Consider the following 20,952-nt stretch of genomic DNA (forward strand, 5'->3'; position numbering starts at 1 on the left):
GTAAGCAAATGAATGTATACAGATATACAAGTAAAAACCCTCTTCCTCCCTATGTTTTTAACAGCCACAGGTGTGAATTTGGCAGGCGCCTAGGTGTGTAATAGTGTGAGTGCTTGGTATTTTTGCTTGAGCGTATTGGCGGGGTTGCTATGCCAAATTAGAATGTTTATGGTAGCATTAAGGGGAGCCTCTTATCAGTGGCTTCAAAAGAAGGTGTTTTTTCTCAATTTTTTTTCGAGGCGAAAAAACCGACACACAGGAATCATGATTCAATGATAAAAGGTTTGCTCAGTAAGCAGCTTTCTCGTTCTCTCTTGACAAATCGGCTCCCTTAGCAAGACATTGGGTTGCTAGCTCTAGAAATTTTGAAAGAAAGTGGAGGAAAAGTAAAATTTGTAGAAAAAGCATTTCATTTTCAAAATGGTCTGCTTACGAGCAGCCACTCGCTCAAGAGTTTTTATCGGTATGTTCAGGACTATGGTAGTATGACATGGAATACATACCGCTTAAGTTAGGACATGATAGACTATTTGACATAATCCAAGATCGATGAGTGGAAAATTTACAAAGCTTTATTTCTTGTGATGTGTTGATTTAGAAGGAATTCATGTTTTGCTAGCATTTCCCAAAGAATTACGACAGGGAGAATAATTGGATAGACCCGACGCGAGATAGCATTGCATACTTCATTATAAAAAGTTAGGATTGACGGAGCTTGTTTCCAAATAGCCCACCTTACCATGAATAAATGAAGTGTCCAGAGGAGGCTTAGTAGAGCACAGTACCAGAATGAAAAAGCTACTTATAAAAAACCATCTGTCAGAACCGTCTTAAAACTGTAGGTCCTTCCATTTGTGGAACAACATCAAGACACGCGTTTCAAATAGGAGAAGGATTTCGTCCAAACACCTAACATAATTGTACGTGCCAATTATTTATTTATTTTTAACAAAATAGTTTCATATTGGCGAAGCTTCGCAACTTCGCGATCGCTTTTAAATTTAATAATAAATTCGCAAAATAAAATCTTGGATTAAACGAAATAATTTCTTGTTTTAATATTTGACGCAATTTCCGCTTATAACTTCTGTTTGTACCGTTATTTACATTCAAATATTAATTAAAATTAATTTTTTAAAGCGTTCGCAGTTTGTTTCCATTTAAGCAAGAAAACACTTTTTTGCTACCATTTTTACCAAAAAGGGTTTAATTTGTTCCATTTTATTCACATTTTTAAATACAACCTTTTGTAAGGCAGTGTCAAAAATCGAATGTCACTAGTGAGCAAACCTTTAATAATTGAATCATGCACAGGAATAATCTTTTGCATTTATTTGAAGGCATGATTGAAGAGTAATAAACAATTTGTTAACATAAATAAAAAAACAAAATGGCGGACATATGAGGGATCTCGCACAGCTTCTCGTTGCGCGCTAGTAAAACGGTGTGTAAGATTGCGGTCGTAGTTTTCACCTGAAACACAAAAGAAAAATATTGTCTTATTCAGAAGGCTTTCCCGCATATAATAGACCACTCTTGTATAAAAATATGAAAAAATGAACACACAATTAATTATTGAAAAAAGTGTTTTTTTCGCTTTTTTTCAAAAAGGTGTTAAATAACATTAAAAAATGAATTTTTTTTTTTGTATTTTTTTAGTTAATTAATTGCGCATTTGAATTATCTTTATATAGATTATCGGTTTGAAACGATAACTTTCGTCGTTTTTATTTAATCTTACACGCCATTTTCAAAAACATGGTTTTGAGAAAACGTGTTTCAAAGTTTTCAGAAGTAGACAGTATACTCACACGAGGGACGGTACACAGGCCTGTAACTCCGAAATCACTTTGAGTTTCGCTATTTTTGAGGGCATATTCTCCTATAATATATCTATTGATTGCAGTAAAAAAAATCGATTTTTTGAAGCCGACTGATAAGAGGCCCCCCTTGAAAACAATAGAATATCAACAAAAAAAAAATACAAAATCATATCTTGCACTTGGAAAAAATTTACAATGACAAATATCTTTAATATATTTCTTAGCTATAATAATGCTTTCTTATTCAGAAATATCTAAATTTGTACGAAATTTTTTAGACTTTTTGGTACGATTTTCTAGGAAATTAACCTATTTTCTATGCAACCATGTTACATAAAAGAGGGTACTGAATCAGGTGATCTCAGCTGTGGAGACTTTTTGATGACCAGCTGAGAGTGTTTTTCTTAGTGATGTGTGTGTAGTGTTCTAGTAAGTATCGTGAAAAAATAGTAGTAGCATTTAGTAAACCAAACCTGACTTGTTTACGCACACAAGAGAGCAAATCAGATCCCAAATAAAAGCAAAATAATAAAAAATTAAATTCTTTCAATATTTTTATTTTCTAAGAGTGGGACTGAGACACACCTAAATGAGTGTGGAAACCAGTTGTAATTATGATAAGAATAAAAGGTATACTACTTCAAATTTTTTGCGGGATACCAGCATTTTGAAATTGCATATAGTAATTTATTTGCAAACGGTCTTGTCATCATGCGCGCGAAGGATGGACATTTTGTCAATCTCTGTCCGATTCCTTTCAAATATAGTGTGTGGAAGTCTAGTAGGAACTTCAAATTGGTTGATTGACTGATTTAAAACTACGTAAAATACCAAAAAGAATTCATTTAGCTAAATGTAATTAATCACAGCACGCAACACCACAAGTTTTGCTGCTCGTGGTAACGTGCAAATTGATGAAACCGAGTGGCTTCAAAGGAGAATTTAAAAAGCTTTCTGTCTGATGATGAGGTGGTTTGGAAGGAATTCACGCTTTACAAGGAGCTAGCAATCAACAAAGAGCTAAAATAAGGAGAAGAAGTAGGATAGTCTCCACGAAGGCGCGAAGGAATACATTACAGGCCGAAGCGCAAGTAGTTAGTAATATAAGAATAATCGTGCCTTGAGGTTAAAAACTCCAAACTTACGTGAGAAAAACGTAACAAAGTAAGGTGTAAGTATGTTGAAAGTTTGTTTTTAGTCAACTTAATTTATGATGAATCCGCTTCTTGTATGAAATATTAAGGCCCCTCTCGTATGACTGTATACTTTACAAATGTCAAAGATGTTATAAAAAAAGGTACCGTTTTTTGAAAGAACTTATATATATAAGTACATATAGGTACATAATGTATGGAAATATCGCTTTTCTCCCTGCGTGGCGATACAGTGCGCTTAATAATTATAACACAAGGACTTACTGACACGTTTTGGAAATTCATTATCTAATTTTAACCATTATTTTTTTGAAAATATAGTTCATTCCCCTACAAAGTCAATATAAGTCCAAGTATCAAACTTTATGTAAATTAAAAAACAACAAAGAATTCAAAAAATTTTCATCGAAATTTCAAACATTTTAATCACAATTTCCAACATTTAATCAGAATCCAAAGTATGTAGTATTAGGGCCATTGCATTTCAGAATAATAAAGTGCAGGTTTGAATTTAGACTTGTTTTCAGTTAGTTAACACTTACATATCTTATATGTGCTAGCACTATAAAAATAATTTCTTAAATTGCAAATTAGAAAATTCCTAATGGTTGCGCCAACCGAAATCATACAATGAAAGTGAGAAAAATAGTTTCCACGTAGTCTAACAAAGATCCACGTGTAACCAAGGACGATAGATATACCAGGTTTGCCCTCTAACTATGGTGTTAAAGAAAATTGTGAGGGGACTTGGGCTCCTACGTCACTTGGAGGATTCAGCAGAATTGCACGATCTTTTTACATGTATCACACACTCGCAACATGAGCGAGAACTCGTCCAATCAGTCGTTGTTCAGACGGCAACCAAGTGCCATTGGTTGACTTTTGTGTTAACGTCAACAACACAATCTAATTTTTTTAAACACATTTAAAAGTAACGTCAGCCCATCACCTGATTATGTCAAATTCGCTGAGAGCCGAATAACGGTATGCCACAAAGCACACCTCTAAAAATGTTTTCACCATGACGCGTAACCATTTATCTAAGATTTTAATCAAATTTAGTTAATGTTGAATATATTTAAAAAAAAAATATTTCTGTATTAACTCCCTTTGGACGCTTATTGTATACGGGCATATACCAAATGAAATAGTTTGTTGGGTAGTGCCTTTAAAATCAAACTATCAAAACATAAAAAATATCAATTCGAGAGTAGCATTGTTGAAGTTTTTCAAAAATCAAAATTTTTAGCGGACAAGTTCAAAATTTTTTCTATCCTTGTCAATTATTCAAATATTATCTATTTTAAAAGTATATATATGCATATATGCACGTATATATAAGGAATTCTTACCTTGCCGCTTGATGATATTGGAAATCTATTTAAATTTCTATTTGATGCGCCAATTTCAAGTGCATATTTTTTATTTACGCATTTGCATCAACGTCGCTAATCAATTGGAGCCAATAGAGGCGCCCGAACAGTTGGAAGCCTAGGTTTGAAAGTCGTCAAGTCGGGTGAAATGTCAAGGAAACGGAACGCCAATCGAAAATCGATGGCTTTTTTACACTCGGTTACACCATATCCCAGCATTGAAGAATACGAATCAGAATATTATCGGCCTGGGTGTTATTGTGTGCCACAAGCGATGCCACATGTCATACCCTACACGTGCGCCTATCTGCACGAATATGTCCCTCAATGGACGGCAGCCTGCAACACAGCCACTTATGTGGTGGATACCTACGGGATAGTTTATTATCTCAGTGATTTCGAACATCAGATGCAGTTTCTAAACAATACGGTCGACACGGATATTGTTTACCATATACCCACCTATTTTGATGAGCATGACTGCGAGGTAGTTGCTGAAGAAGATGAGAGTGAGGCTATCAGTCCAAGAAAACGGGAACGTATTGAAAATGAAAATGATGTTGAAGAATCGGAAGAGGAACTCCCGGGGGACTCTCAAAAGGTTAGTTCTGACAAAAAATGTGTGGTCGACCCACAAGTGGAAGCCGATATAGCCGAGCATGGTTATTATGTGGAAGAGCCCGCTGACACAGAAACTGTAGTTACAAAGAAAGAATTAGCGTGACAAGTAACTTATACTGATTTATTTCACTGCATTGTCTGTATATTTTTGAACACTTTATTGAATGTAACCATTGTCGATATTTACTAAGAGATTTGTAATATATTAAATTAGAAAGTTTTGTGTTTGATACTAAGCGTAAGAAGAACACTAGACAAAAGGAGCAAGGAGACCAGCTATTGATGGAAATAACTGTTGTTGTTGTTGTATCATCATAAACTTTCCCCATAAATATTTATCGGATGGTGCTTGAGTCGCAGTCCTGGGTCGGATGTTTGTATATCCGGGTCGTTCCGATAGCGTAGAACCAACTGCCGCGAGAACGCAAGGAGTAGAAAAGCACTCTCACTTATTGCTTATGCCTGGGGGTTTCAAGCTGTGCCTTGCTTGACCTTCATCGCTGCTGCTCAAGAAGCCTTAAAAAAATAAATATTAATAAATGGCAGCAGACAAATGTTTCAGTAGACGTTGGTAATAGCTTGATGCTAACATGGGTCCCGGGACAAGTGGTTTTCGTGGGCAACGAGATATCTGAGTCCTTAGCCAGAATGGGCTCTGAGACCAACTTCCTTGGCCCGGAGCCCGTTCTGTCACTGCCTTCTGCAGCCATCAAAACCACGGTTAGCAAACGGGTTACTCTAACCCACAATCGTGCTTGGCAGGCTGAAAGAAGCTGCAGATGGACAAAAAAGTTATGTTACCTGTCATGTCCGACCGACTGTCACAGCTCCTCCTGTCACTAAACAGAGGCGACTGTAGGAGGCTGGTTGGACTGATGACGAGCCACTTTCTATGGGCAAGGCACATGGAAAAGGTGGGCATCGCAGACAGTGCACTCTGCCCAGCATGTGGAGAGGAGGATGAGACGGCGGACCACTTTATGTTCATCTGTCCGGCATTCGCTTGAATCAGGCTTGAAGTCTTTGGCACTGATGAGTTAAGAAGCGACCACCTTGGCTCCTTGGCACCACAAGATGTACCCAGATTTCTGTGGAGGTCGAGTAGATTTAAAGAAAATTAAAAAGGGAATCCGAGTGCAGTACAAAGGACTTGATTGTGTCTGAGTGATGTACTTGCTAGTCTGTCCCGCCAAAAAAAAAAAAACAAAAAACAGAAAGACGTTGGAATGGTGCAAGAGCAAAAAAGAGTTAGATCAAGGAAAGATTGCAAATGATATTAATCCAAAAATAATCGACATCAAATACTAATTTTTTCAAAGAAATCTTGATCAATACGACTGGGAAAGAGCCATTTTAATCGACTCCATTCCAATCTGTACTTGGTAAGGACCGTTAGAACTACTATGCGACTCACGTCTAAAACTGTGATTAAACAAAGAGATTATTTTATTTGCGAAGCAAAGTATTCCAAAAATATCCTACTTTCATTACTATGACTTTGAAAACTTGCTCTGCGTTTGTTTCGCCGTCCTGGTGTGAGAGTGGCTTTTTTGCTATTGCCACGACCAGGCCAGAAATTAATTTAGAGAGAGGATTGAGAGAAGCTGTTGCAAAACTTTAACACCGATTTGAGAAATTATGCTCACAAAATCTTCAAAAATAATATTTTTGCATAAATAATAAAAAAAATTCTGAACTTTCTAACAATCTGTTTAAATAATAGATGAAGTCATTGAAGCAGCCAGTTGTTATTAAATATAATGTACCCATGCTTTCTTACGGCCCAGTTGAAAGTATGGTTTCCCACGAAAAGATGTTAAATTTATCTGAGAAAAAGGTATTATGGAAAGTAGCTTAAATAAAAAAAAAATACATTAAAATTAATTTTATAGTGTACGTCTTTCAACGTTCAACATGCGAATGGCGAAAAGGCGAATTTCTCGTGGACACCAATATTACTTATGACATTCTAAGGGAACGGTTTGGAAGCCACCAAAAGATTGTGTGTTTCAATTTGCTGGGTTGAGAAAATTTTCTTTTTCATTTGATCCTTTATTTTTATTCGAAAAAAAGCTTTTATCTAAGGGTGTTGTAGGCGACGGCAAACCGAGTGTATTGCTGCCATAGAAATGTTGGCTCATAAAAAAGCAGTTTGCCATTCGGAAGCAGCATAAAATTGTATGTCCATTTAATATGTAATAACAAGTTTGCCCGAAAGACAAGCCCTGAGTTTTGGCAGATTTTGGGTTTCAAAGAATTAGTAACTGTTTCCACTGTGTGTTTGATGTAATTCGTTCGTTACCTTTTTTTAATATGAAATGCATGCATGATCGAATGAGTTGTCACATCAAGTAGAAATTACAAAGGTATTATGCACATGCAAGAATGATAGCAAACAAGATTGTGTCATGACTTGGAATAATTCAAAACAAAACAAGCAAAATAAAGAGAAATTACTTGTTGTAAATATTCAGTGAATGGCTTGTTAATATTGCAATTTGAAGATTTTTGACTTTTTAATTAAGAAAACTAATCAGAACAAAATGCCGCGTATGAAATTGGGGAAGTACGAATTATAAAAATACCTCCAAATGCAGTTTTTTGCATTTTTATGCCGGTGGCGCCGTAGCAAGAAAGTGTGAGTGTGTATGTATAATTCTTGGTCGTTTCTATTGCTTTCGCTTCTTCTTCTTCTTCTTCTTCACAAACAAGTAATTTCCCTTTCTTTCTCTTTTGTTTGTTTCAGAGAACGTTAATAGGTACATTAACGTTCTCTGTTTGTTTAGTTGAAGAGATGATGTCTCAGCTGATTCGGAAGACGCAACAATTATTGCTTATATTCTATCATTCTTGGTTTACATTCTCATTGAAATTTGAACAATCCAAATTACAAAAACAAAATACATGTAAATGTTGTTGCTCTAGCGAACTCGACTTCTATGAATTCACTTTTCCTGCACTCAGGCAAATCAGTCAATTGTTTGCGGTCGCCGCGTGAAATACAAATCTCATGAGATATATTCGGACATAAATATAAAAAAAACGATAACGCAAAATAATATACAAGTGTATGAGTACAACATATTTATACATACGACATATGTTCATAATATGTATGTAGATAGGCCCATTTATTATTTTTGGATTAAAAAAACATGTTGTAGTACAGAAAAGTGTGATTGCGTAAAATTTGTGGCAAAATCATTTGAATAAAATTCAAATTAAAAACATCACTTATCCATCAAGATGGTCAACATTGATTGTCAGTCGAGACGCAGCACCAAAATATCGGTGATTATTTTGGGTGGTGCACTCTGCACCGTTATGATGGCATATTTCGTTTTCGGCGATAACAACGATGAACAGGGCTTGCGAAATTTAAGAATGATCTCCATTGTAAGTTTTCATCACTTTGAATAAATAAGATTGTTTTCATACGTTCGTAAATATTTACATGCCAATGTCAATAAAAAAGTGTGATAATTTAATGATCCAAAGATAACAGATAGATGAACACAATATCGCACTAATGTACATTCCAACAAACTATGTGCATATGTATGTAAGCAATAAAGTGTGTTACGGCTGTGCTTTCTATTAATAGGTCTTTCGGCATGGTGAGAAGACGCCAAGTTCCTTTTACCCCACCGATCCGCATGCCCTGCATGACTGGTCGTATGGTCTGGGGGCCTTGACACAGGTAAGAAAATCATTCAAATATATTGGGGTACTTCACCAAAAAATGTTGTGTGGTTTCGACCAGAATAATACAATTTATTGGCGCTTAATCAAAGTTCGGCTTTAAACCCAGGTTTAGTTAAAGTAGAACTAAAGATTTAGAACTGGGTTTATTTTCTTTACTATCATAGTGAATGTAGTACCTATTTTGTTTTAGTAAGAACCAGTTTTGAACAAGTACAAGTCTATTACATTTAGTGTCATCTGACACACAAACATACATATAAGTTTACATTCAAATATTTTAGTTTTGTTGTTAACTTTGAAAATTAAAAACGGCAGAATAGCAAAAAGCAATTAATAAATTTCAATTAAAGTTGAGTATTTAATTTTGATGCACACCTACATATGTTCACGATAATGGCAACGCGACATAAATATAAATCATAAAATTATTAAATATAAATAAATTTAAATATAAATATTAAAAATATATAAAACAAAATCATATAACTTAAAGTTTCACATTTTGTATGTATTTTAAAGAATGTAAAAGATTTTCTTAAAAATTTACAAATTTTTAAATGGGATTTTCATAACAATATGTGGTAAGCAGTTTTATAGCCCATTAAATTTAGGTACAGTAAAGTGCCAATTTAAAGTGGCTCGAATTCGCGTTGATTTTTGAAAATATTTGTTTGTTGATAAAAAATCATTTTCACTTTACTCAAATGGATTAGGGTCTCTTACCAATATTTTGTGGTTTATTATATTAAAATCTCTTTCAACTGAAAATATAACATTTTTATTAGGTGCACATACATTCGTAAATTTCATTTGATTTTTGTGGTCGTTTTAAATCTAGACCCGGTTCTGAGCTAAAAAACAGGTACTAATTCGACTATGATTAAAATAAACTATCTTCTTGATGGCAGCGATAACCGCTTGCGCGATTTTGGCCGAGTTTAAATAAACCATGGTTTCTATTAAACCTGTTTACCAAATATAGAACCGGCTTATTTTCGACTATGACTGCACGCCATTATAATTTAAGGCTTCAGTATTTAAGATTTACGTATGATTTTAAGTACGTAAGATTTAAAAAAATCTTGGTTTTTAACAAATAAATTTAAAAAAAATTTGCTCCAAAAACTAACCTCAGAGAGAAGAGAGTTTCACCTTAAGGGGGGACTCTACTGTAAAACTTAAAAAAAATCGATTTTTTACTTTTTGTTGAAACATACTCAGAAACAACTCCAGAATATTCCATGAAAATCTTAAAAAGAAATCTTGAATAGTTTTCAAGTTATAAAAGTTTTAGCAAAGCAGGTATAAACTGAGCGCTCGAGAGGTTTACGGTCATATGCGTGTTTTTCTCGAAACCACGTTTTCAAAATTGCCCACATCACAGCTCCGTGAAAAATTAACATATCAAGCTCAAACTTTGATAGTATATTTTTAACAATATTTACTAGTTTTTAAAGCTATGGTGGGGAAAAATTTATTATTTATAACCCCTTTTTTAATAACAAAATGACAACAAAAAAATGTCGATTTTTTAAAAAACTTCAAAAATTTTACAAAAAAATTTTTTTTTTGCAAGTAATAGGCTTAACAACTAAAAATAATGATATATAATAAAAAAAATTTGGGTTTTTTGATTTCAGATTTTTTTTAAATGCGCGACAGTGTGGGCAGATTTCAAAAGGCGTTTCGGGGGAGCGGCTGTACAGCTGCCATTTTGAAATGAAAATAAATTTAAAAATTTTTTTTGTACACTCAAGACCTGTGTTTATGTAACCCTAAACTTTTTTTTACTAATTAAATTAATACAAGTATGAAAACAAAATCCATGAAAATTTGATTTTTACAGTAGAATCCCCCCTTAAAGGGTTTTAGAAAAATAAAAATTTTTAATACTATTTTATTTTATTTATTATTTTGGCCTTTTAAGCGTCAACTATCTATCATTTGAGGTAAATTTTTGGAAAACATTATTTCAAAAACTAGTTTTATTTATAAAAGAAAAATGTAATGCACCCTAATGTATATACATACATATATGAATAAATATTTTTAAATCCTTTTAGAAAGGCAGTCAGCAGGCTTATAATCTGGGGAAAAATTTGCGCATGCGTTACTATCGTCTATTACCGCCCAACGGTATCTATACGCAGCAGCAGGTGCTCACACTTAGCTCAGCGGCTGAGCGCTGTATTATGAGTGCGCAGAGTGTTTTAGCAGGATTTATACCACCGCTGGACCACAATAACATTTTGGTGAGTGACTACAAAACAAAGTAAATTATGGTTTGTTTAAAAATGTCTCTCTTTACACTTAGCCGATCGCTTGGCAGCCAGCAGCCGTAAATGTAATACCGCGCAGTGAAGACATAGTAAGTTTTTGGCTTTCCGTATTGGCCAATTGGACCTTACAAATAAGCTAGCAAACACCGGCCCGAGTTGCTGTGTGCCTTTTTTTATACTATTTTAAGTTGGTACGCTATTTTAACGCTTTGGGAAATACTATACTTTCAGCTTTGTTTATCCGAAATTCGCTCACAGACTTTTACTGATTGGCCTTGAGCAAAAAAAAAAAAAATAAACATCAAACAGTTTTATGCAAACTTTTTAACATGTCAAAGATAAACAATTTGCAAATATTTGCGAAATTTTAATCTAAAAATTTTGAAAACTCAGCCACTTGGCTGAATCGACTCCGATCATTATTTTGATTATTTTGAGCATTTTGGTATAAATATGCTTATATTTATTTAGCTTGATTCTTTTATGCTTTTTCATCCGCCTGTTATGTGAACAAAATTCTAATACCATACTCTTGGGCTCAAGTGTTTCTTGGGACAACAAATCAGTTATTCTTGTATGATTATGACCTAGACTGCTTCTGTCTCATTTATATATGCATACATACATACATATGTATACATATGCATATCTACATAAGTAGAAAAAAAATACCATATACATTTTTTTTACTCGTTTAATTACATTAACTTATTTCTTACCTTCTATGCAGCTCTTGGCGCAGAAGAAACCATGTGCGAAATATGACACAATTCTGCAAAAATTGTATAAGAATCCACCACCCGAATTGCGGCAGCTTAACGAAGAAAATACGGAACTGTTCAAATTACTCACAAAACACTCAAGCAAGGTGTGTATTGTTAGCCAATGTATTTACATGTACATAATTACAGTTGAACATTGTAATAACCTTGCAAAGGTTTAACTTTTTGGCATGCGAAATGTAAGCAGAGAGTGGGAATTACAACACCAAAATGATATCACCAGTTAGGGTGTTCTATATGAGCCTCGGGTTAAAAGCAGAGCCTTAACTTTTTAATGTCGCTTCTTAAATACATACAAATGTAGTTGCAATTATGAGTGATGTGTGACTTGACAAGAATAATGTACATATATACCAACATGAACACAAGGGGTCAGTTGTCGACTATAAATGATTAACGGCAAACTAAAATAGACAAGAAATATGGTTACCAAATAATTTATTGAATGACTCGTTAACTAATAATTAATTAAATGACTGATTTTAACAAGATTTCGATTTCGTAGTAATTAAGAGAGTAGGTTTCTTAAAATAAATAATTGGCGCGTACACTTCTGTTAGGTGTTTGGCCGAGCTCCTCCTCCTATTTGTGGTGTGCGTCTTGTTGTTGTTCCACAAATGGAGGGACCTACTGTTTCAAGCCGACTCCGAACGGCAGATATTTTTATGAGGAGCTTTTTCATGGCAGAAATACACTCGGAGGTTTGCCATTGCCTGCCGAGGGGCGACCGCTATTATAAAAATTTGTTCTTATTAATTTTGCTTTCACCGAGATTCGAACTAACGACCTCTCTGTGAATTCCGAATGGTAATCACGCACCAACCCATTCGGCTACGGCGGCCGCCCGAGTAGGTTTCTTATATATATATAATTGGCGGGTAGACCCCTTTTTTGGGTGTTTGGCCGAGCTCCTCCTCCTATTTGTGGTGTGCGTCTTGATGTTGTCCCACAAATGGAGGGACCTACAGTTTTAAGCCGACTCCGAATGGCAGATATTTTTTATGAGGAGGTTTCTTATGGTACGTATATTAGAAGGAAGACTGTTAAATAGATTACATCACACAAAAGTGTAGAAGTTACGACAATGTGTTGGCAATGACAGGAACTGGAGCCAAAAGTTTGTAGGATTGCTCCTCAAGTAGTATTTAATAGAACAATGGCTTTGTATGTAACAAGTTCTTATCACAATATTTTATAAATTTCTTAGAGGAAGAATTTAAAAGATCTAATTTTAGAGCTCGCGAGAATTTTAGGCAAGTAAATAAATATTTTTCTAATGGCATTCCTCTGCAGGGTTTAGCGGTGCTAATTTGTTGGCAGACGCACCTGCCCACAAGCTGATATTGTAGTTTGGAATGGAAAACGCACAGCGTGCTACATATATCATTTGTAAAATGCAGTTAGAACAACAGCTGAAATTGCTGTCAATCACAATATCAAAGTACCTTAAGTTATTCACTATCTGTGCTGCATTTGTGGTTAACTTTATCTAATATCAAAAACACAATCTTAGTTTTGTCGTAGACAAACCCTGTTAAGCCAGCAAATCAGCTGATCCCTTCAAAATCGTAAAGAGCCGGTTAACAGTCTGATGTTGATCGCACCTTCTGAATTCTCTCCACCGTGTTTTATTATCGTGACTTGCTCTGTGCTCTTGAAAAAAATAAAAATAAATAGATAAACTGTTCAGCTTATCGACTTACTCTTTTAGTTTGCGCAGCCGTAATCAGTATAAAAAAATTCTGCAAAAATGGTGCATTTGAGTGAATGCGAGCCTACTCACATCTTAATGCTGATTAAAACAGCTCGATAGTGTATACCTGAAGCACTTAAGAATCCCTTAAAATGGATTATGCCGTTATTAGCAGTACATTGATGTTCGCATTTTTTTTATAAAACAATAATGTAGAGGAGTCAAATATATCTATTATATAATATATATGTATGTATGTGTATGCATGTATATGTTTGCATATTTCTATTTGATTTCAATGTATTTACGTATTATAGAATATTTCTACGCTAATGGATGTCGAAATGCTTTACACTACATTGAAAGTCGAATCTGAAGCAGGCCTGGTATTACCTGACTGGACGGAAAACATCTATCCAGATAAACTGGAAGCACTAGCGGCACGCAGTTACTCACTTTATACTGAGTCGAATCTAATGAAAAAAGTAAAGGGTGGTGCTTTCTTAGCCGAGATAATTAAAAAGATGGAGAACAAGCGAAGAAAGAATTTGAATCCCGATCGTAAAATATTCTTGTATTCTGGCCACGATATTACATTGGTGAATATTATGAATACTTTGAATATTCTGGATCAGACTGATACCTTACCAAGCTATGCTTCTGCACTATCTTTCGAACTGCATCATAGTTCTTTGTTTAAGGAAGATTTCGAAGTGAAGGTGAGTTTGACAATATTTTATAAATGTGCATAAATAATTTAATGATAATCTTTTTCTCTAATAGATCGTATATTACTATAACAGCGACGACAAGTTTCCAAAAGAAATCCATATACCGAACTGTAGCGCGCCTTGCTCGCTCACACAATTCAGTAATTCCATAAATAATCTTCTTTTGGACAATTACGATGACACGTGCGAAAATCCTAAGACAGAGTGCAAAACATAGAATGGAAAAACAAATTATATGCATATACGCGATTGTAAATATTTGGAAATAATCCTCATGCTGAAAGTGAATCTTCCGAAAGACTTATGTAAATGATTATTTAAAATTTAGTTATAATCCTACGTTGTAAAAGGTTACAATATAGGAGATCTATTTAATATCGTATTAGTGATGTTCATCAATGTTCCCATTATCTCATATAATTCGTCTGTGCTCGATCTTTCTAGGGCAGTAATAAGAATGATAAAGCATGAGGTTTGCTTGATAACTTTAATAAGTATTGCAATAATTTCCAGACGCTTCCTCTATTTTTTCTTTCATAGTGCTAATAGGTACTCAATCTTTTTGTGTTCTTTTCATCCGTATGACTTCGTTACGAAGTTATACAGAGTGTCCGGTGGCAGAATTAGGAATTGAAAGCTAAAATAAAAAAGAACGATATTTTGTTTTAGTGCTGAGTTAGTCGCTGGGTTTGTTTCATAGACTTTACTTTTGAGAAACACACACAGTAAAACGTCCATAGGGGTAAGATCGTACGACCTCTGTGGGGAAACGGCTTATCATTTGTTAAGGAAGAAATCACGCAGTATCTCCATGGTCACTCTGGTCGTGTGTGGCGTGGCGCCCTCTTCCTGAAACCATGTCGCTCAACATACGCCAATAAGAGATACTGCACACAGAGACTGATTGCTCGACGATTTTGAAAAATGTATAGTATAATTTTTCCACTGCTTATTTTTTATATGTAAAGAAAGTGAAATTAAAAAATTCGCCCATATAAGAAAAGTTTAATGTTAAAATGAATTTAAACTCGAAGTCATGCTTAAAGAAAGCGGAATTAAAATAAAAAATAGTTTAAAAAAACTAATATAAAAAACACGCTTTTATTGCTAATCGAACTAAAAAGTAGAAAATAAATTTTAACGACACGCTTTTAACTCTAATTTGAATTATTCTATTTGTATCTTAATTTTTGTTATAATTCTGTTCTGAGGTAGTTGACTATGACTGATCGTTCGATTTGCTATTACTTCATTATAGGTCTCTTTGTCATTAAAATTTATTTTCTACTTTTTAGTTCGATTAGCAATAAAAGCGTGTTTTTTAGTTTTTTTAAACTATTTTTTATTTTCTACTTTTTAGTTCGATTAGCAAAAAAGCGTGTTTTTTAGTTTAGTATTATTGTTATCATTGCAGTCAGTGAATTAATGATTCGATATATTCGTGTTATATTTGATTCCTTTCTTATCAACTGTGAGTCTAAAGCTATGCAGTTATCGGCCGTGATAAAGAAGTAATCGGGATGAAGAACTTATTTCGTGGAGGGAGCCTGAGAAACGGCTACCCCACTCCATTGGCCAGTTTTTTTCGATTTTCGTGGTGTGGTGCACTATGAATTCCTTCCACCTGGCCAAACTGTTAATAAGGAATATTATTTGAGCGTTATGCGTCGTTTACGTGAAGAAATTCATCTAAAAAGACCAGAATTATGGGCCAACAACTCTTGGTTTTTGCATCACGATAATGCACCGTCTCACACTGCACTCGTTCTTCGTGACCATTTCGCCAAAAATTCCTCGCATATCGTTCCGCAACCACCGTATTCGCCTGATTTGACTTCTGGCTATTCCCAAAACTCAAGAGACCACTCCGGGGAACGCGTTTCGAGTCGATTGAGGAGATAAAAGCTGAATCGAAGAAGGTGCTGATGGCTATACCGGAAATGGACTATTTGGCATGTTTCGGGGATTGGAAAAATCGTTGGCATAAGTGTATTTCATCGAGCGGGGATTGTTTTGAAGGGAATGAAATTGATTTACAAGAATAAATAAAGATTTCTCATTTTGCAACCAAATTCACCTTACTTTTTGCCCACAGGTAAAAAAAGAAAATATTAATCCTGGCAATCCTAATAAGGATAACGGAAAACTTTTATCAAATTATTGCATTGTCATCAGTCCTTGATAGATGTGCAAAATTCCAAGTCGATCAGATTTTTAGAAGCCAGTGAAAATTAAGCTCAAAGATTCCGTTACATACATACATACATACGTACATACATACATACATACATACAACCCGACCTAATAAAAGTGTGTTAAAAAGAAAATCTTTGCCGAAATTCATTAATTTCCAAGCCGAGCTCATACAAAATAAAAATATTCAACAATCAAAAGAAGTGTGAAACCAGCGAGTGTGTTTGGCCGAGCTCCTCCTCCTAATTGTGGTGTGCGTCTTGATGCTTATCCACAAAAGGAGGGACCCACAGTCTTATGCCACCTCCGAATGGCAGATAGTTTTTCATGAGGAGAATCTGATTCACTCGAAGTTGGCCAGAGGCCTGCACGTCACCCTTATGGCACCGTCATAGCCCTTCGCGTTGGCTTCAGGGCCGGAGCCAATATCTTGAGGCATCAGCCGACTTTTGAGGTATTTGATTACTGCATCAGTCAGACGATTTACAAGCCCCAGTTTTCCGATCAAAGCCACAGATCGTGGACGAACAGCCTTCTATATATACATAGAATGGTTTGGCCACACCCTTGGATGTGCTCTGACGAAGGTTGAGCTCGCCATATCCCATTGACGAAATTTTCGCCGGGCAGACAGCTGTGTGGAGTTTATATCGAGGCGCTGGTCAGGCTGAAGCTTAGTAGAACCATCACCCGCCAGAATGACCGGCGGTGAGACCGCCCTTGTACCTGGGGGGTTCGTGGCGCGCCTATCGTGCCATATAATATAATATAACAATAAAAATAAGGAGCTACCGTAATAAGGGTACAGACAAGTGCAGTTCCTTGTCGAGCTGTTCTATATAAGCTGGTCTATATAAACTCAAATAGTGATCTCACAGACGGTTAACTACCACGGCGTTTTGTGGATTTTTAACCCGCCATTTAAATAATAGTTAAAAAAAAAAACAGAATGCACACCAAACTTTTTGACTGTAAAGTGGCTGTTTATGTTTTAATAGTGAGTAAAGGGTGGTTAAATTTCAAGGGCCGATGTTGAATGTGACCCACACCTAAACGTCAACGGCACGGTTGGACTTCTTTCTTTGGGGTTATTTGAAAGTAAAGGTGTACGTCGATAAGCTAGCAACAATTTAAGAGCTAAAGGAGGAGATAATTCGGCACATTAACGTCATAGAACCTCAATTATGCCTCAGCGTCATCGAAAATGTGGACCATCGGATGGAGGCGTGCCGCCGAGGCCGCGGCGGTCATTTGGCCGATATTTTGTTCCATACGTAATTCAGCCATACCAATATTATCATAATAAAGAGAAATGACAATAATTTCTTAAAAAAATTGTATTTTATTCAAAATCAACACCGGCCCTTGAAACTTAACCACCATATATAATAGGTAATCAGTAACCGCAATTTTGTTTATTTACACTTCCATTTAATTGAAAATGGGCTTCATCACTCCAAAAGATAGTGTTTACCTGTACAAAATCGCTCCAATATTACCTCGCAGTCATGACTCCGGTTACGTCAGCCAATCAGTTGATTACTTGAAAATCGCTGAGAGCCAATTAACGGTCTGATCTTGGCCACACCTCTGAAAACCTTTTCCCCATGTGAATAACTCGCACGAATAACGAAGCTAGCGCGGTCCCCTTCCAGCTCATATTAACTTGAGAACAAATTCTAAAGAAAAAGTATTTAAAAATCATAGAAACTAAAATTTTTGCTAAAAAGTTAGAAGGCAGTACAACTTTGCCCAATCTGCATTGTCTTGACTTTCGCATCTTTCAATTATGTAAAAATTACGTGCATTTGGTGTTTTTCATCAAATAACTTCATTTACATGTTTTTACTGCTAATCGAGGTATATTAAATTTTATGGCAAGTAAACGTTCTCCAAAAATCGTTCATGGACTAACATAGGTCTACCGAGAGTGGGCATTTTTTTTTTTTGGGAAACATGTAGTAGTTTTTAAGATATATGTACATACACACTTTCCAACTAATTACCACTTAACACCAGTAATATTCTTCATAAAAAAAATTATTTCTATTTAAAATAATTTGGGGGTTGATGCTCGGAACTACAACGTTACCAATAAATACAAAAATATTGCATTTTCGATTATTATCTTGTGCGCTCCAGAGTAAATGAACATACATATGTATGTATATAATTAAATTTCAGTCAGCTAACAACCAAAAATAGGGTTCGATAGAACTTTTTATACTGATTACAACAGTACTTTATGCGAAAACTAAAACTAGAGATATCGAATTTTACGAAATTTAAAGCTTTAAAAAACCAAGTACATCATTGGAAAACAATTAAAATACCTTTCTTTTGATTTAAATACTTCTTAAGCTTTTGTGTAAGTTTCTGGGAAAATAGCATGTTTATGAAAAATACGACAAAAAGTTACATGAAAAGATTTTTTTCCCCATTAATTCCCCAATTAATATCATTTAGATGTAATTTCATTGAAAAGTATATTCAACCTTTCTTTCGAATTAAAGCGCGTATTGCTCAAAGATATGATTATTTTGTTGTTCAAATCACGAGACTTCTGATAATCATTACAAATCTAGTTATTAACAAATTTTGTCAAATTAAAATACGTTTGTCATGTTAAACTGTTGATTATCATTTGCATTGGTGGCCGCAAACAGTTCGCCTTTTATGTGAAAAAGCACTATATTTCATTTTCTTGAATTTGTGTCACCTTGTGTTTCGTATCAGCTGCTTATTGACACCCTGCATAAGCATTGTTGCCAGACTCTTATATTACATGATGGAATGAATCCTAATTCTGACTTGTAATAACGGATGTTTAAACTAAATTTAACAGGCCTATTCTGCACCGATAAAAATATTATTATCGACATTTAAAAACTTTGGCAATTTCTATACCCATTTTGTATTCCTCACACATTTAATTATCTGCATTTTAGGAAATACCGAAAACCTTTTGGGATTTACAAGTGAAATTAATGTGAAATTTATGTACTTTGTTTGCCTTTTCATGAAAAAGAATTCTGGATTTTAAAAAGTCGTTACCTGTTTGTGACCTGGGCCCTTGAGCCGAAAGTAGCCTAAATTTATACTTAAAAATGGATGTTTAGAAATAAAAGAATAAGACATGACGAATTCGAACGAGGAGAACTCTCTAAAACAAGTTGATATTTTTTCTTGCGATTGCCTGCTTGCTATGCCAAATGCCCTGCTTCTAGGCTATTATCATATTTGTTTGTTTATATTCTTTTTGATTACCAGCTAAATTGCAAATTGTAAATATTGTTGTTCTTGGGAACTCGCCTTCTACGAATTTGCTTTAAATAAAACGCCTAATTATTTTTTTATATCAAGAATAACAAAACACCGTGAATTTATATAAATTGATTATTACTTCAACGCAATCAGTGTTGCTAAGTTTTTGATTAAAAAGACCCAAAATACTAAAAAAGTATAATATACACTATAATTATGCGAATTATTTATAATAAAAATTGGTGGTTTAAAGTGCTTGGAAGTGTCATAATTCAAATCAGTGAAAACCAGGGAAGTACTTTCATCGGTACCTAAACTGAAAAAAGATTTTCCAACATCTGATATTAAACTTTTAATGAAAGTCGATCCAAAAAAAACCGACTGCCGTAGTCAAATGCTTCTGTGCGTGACTACCATGGGTGTTAGGTGAGTGGGTTTAAGAGGGCATGTAATTAGGTGACATGTCGGAAATATGTATATTGAGTATGTCGGAGTCGATTCTGGATAAGTAGGAGTTTACTTGATCCAGAACGTTATTGAGCCAAAATTGCGCGGGTACTTTGGAACACAAGCCATCATATGTGTTTACGGCAGTGAGTGATGTGGTGGTACTCTGTACGCTGCGGAAATCATGCACATGTGTAGCGAGGCCAGGTGTTTCGTGAAGAACGGAAATAGAAGGATCTCAGGTGACTTCACCATTGGGAAACGGAGGCTTTCGAGCGATAAAACTCCCCTTGGTTAGCGGATTTCCCATATTGAAGACATACTGAAGACCCTTCTAAGGGTAAGCAGTAATTTTATAATTAAAGGTACATATGCTATATAAAAATATTAAAAGGGATTCACAACTTAAAGTATTGAGCTTACTAAACTCGACATTAATTAAAATATTGTTAATTTGAATCAGGCTTTGATCTTGTTTTAATGCGCGAAATAAAAAAACAACACTTATATAGATCAGTTTTGTTCATACTTGTCATTCGTCATCCATATTGCATGGTAATTTTCTGACAATACTTGTTTACAAAAGCAACAAAATATGAATGATCAAGTAAATATTTTGTATGTTGTTGTTGTAAAATACTAAATAGATACAAACAAATTAGTTAATGCCGCTGGAGGAATTAGTTAATGTCCAGAAAACTCGTATATATCCGTCGTCATACTAAGGGCAAAACTAGGATACAGAAAGTAACGAAAATTAGTACCCAGCACATACGATAATTTTTCCAAGTATTACGTTCAATTTCTGAATATCTTCCGTTTCACACTTTTAAATTAAAACAACAAACATTCTACTAAAAACATGCCTATAATTTCGAAAATTTTCT

At 34.8% G+C, this 20,952-nt stretch overlaps 1 protein-coding gene across 1 annotated transcript; it reads left to right on the forward strand.

The window, feature by feature from the left end:
* The first annotated feature begins 7,933 nt into the window (after positions 1–7,933).
* Positions 7,934–14,543, forward strand: LOC129243085 (venom acid phosphatase Acph-1). The gene is made up of 7 exons (XM_054880200.1): positions 7,934–8,367; positions 8,576–8,671; positions 10,740–10,928; positions 10,991–11,044; positions 11,686–11,823; positions 13,748–14,149; positions 14,214–14,543. Exons 1-7 carry the CDS (start codon positions 8,218–8,220, stop codon positions 14,376–14,378), a joined length of 1,194 nt encoding a protein of 397 aa, XP_054736175.1. The 5' UTR covers positions 7,934–8,217; the 3' UTR covers positions 14,379–14,543.
* Positions 14,544–20,952: the final 6,409 nt, after the last annotated feature.

Source organism: Anastrepha obliqua, chromosome 1, assembly GCF_027943255.1.
Source record: "Anastrepha obliqua isolate idAnaObli1 chromosome 1, idAnaObli1_1.0, whole genome shotgun sequence".
NCBI classification, from domain to species: domain Eukaryota; kingdom Metazoa; phylum Arthropoda; class Insecta; order Diptera; family Tephritidae; genus Anastrepha; species Anastrepha obliqua.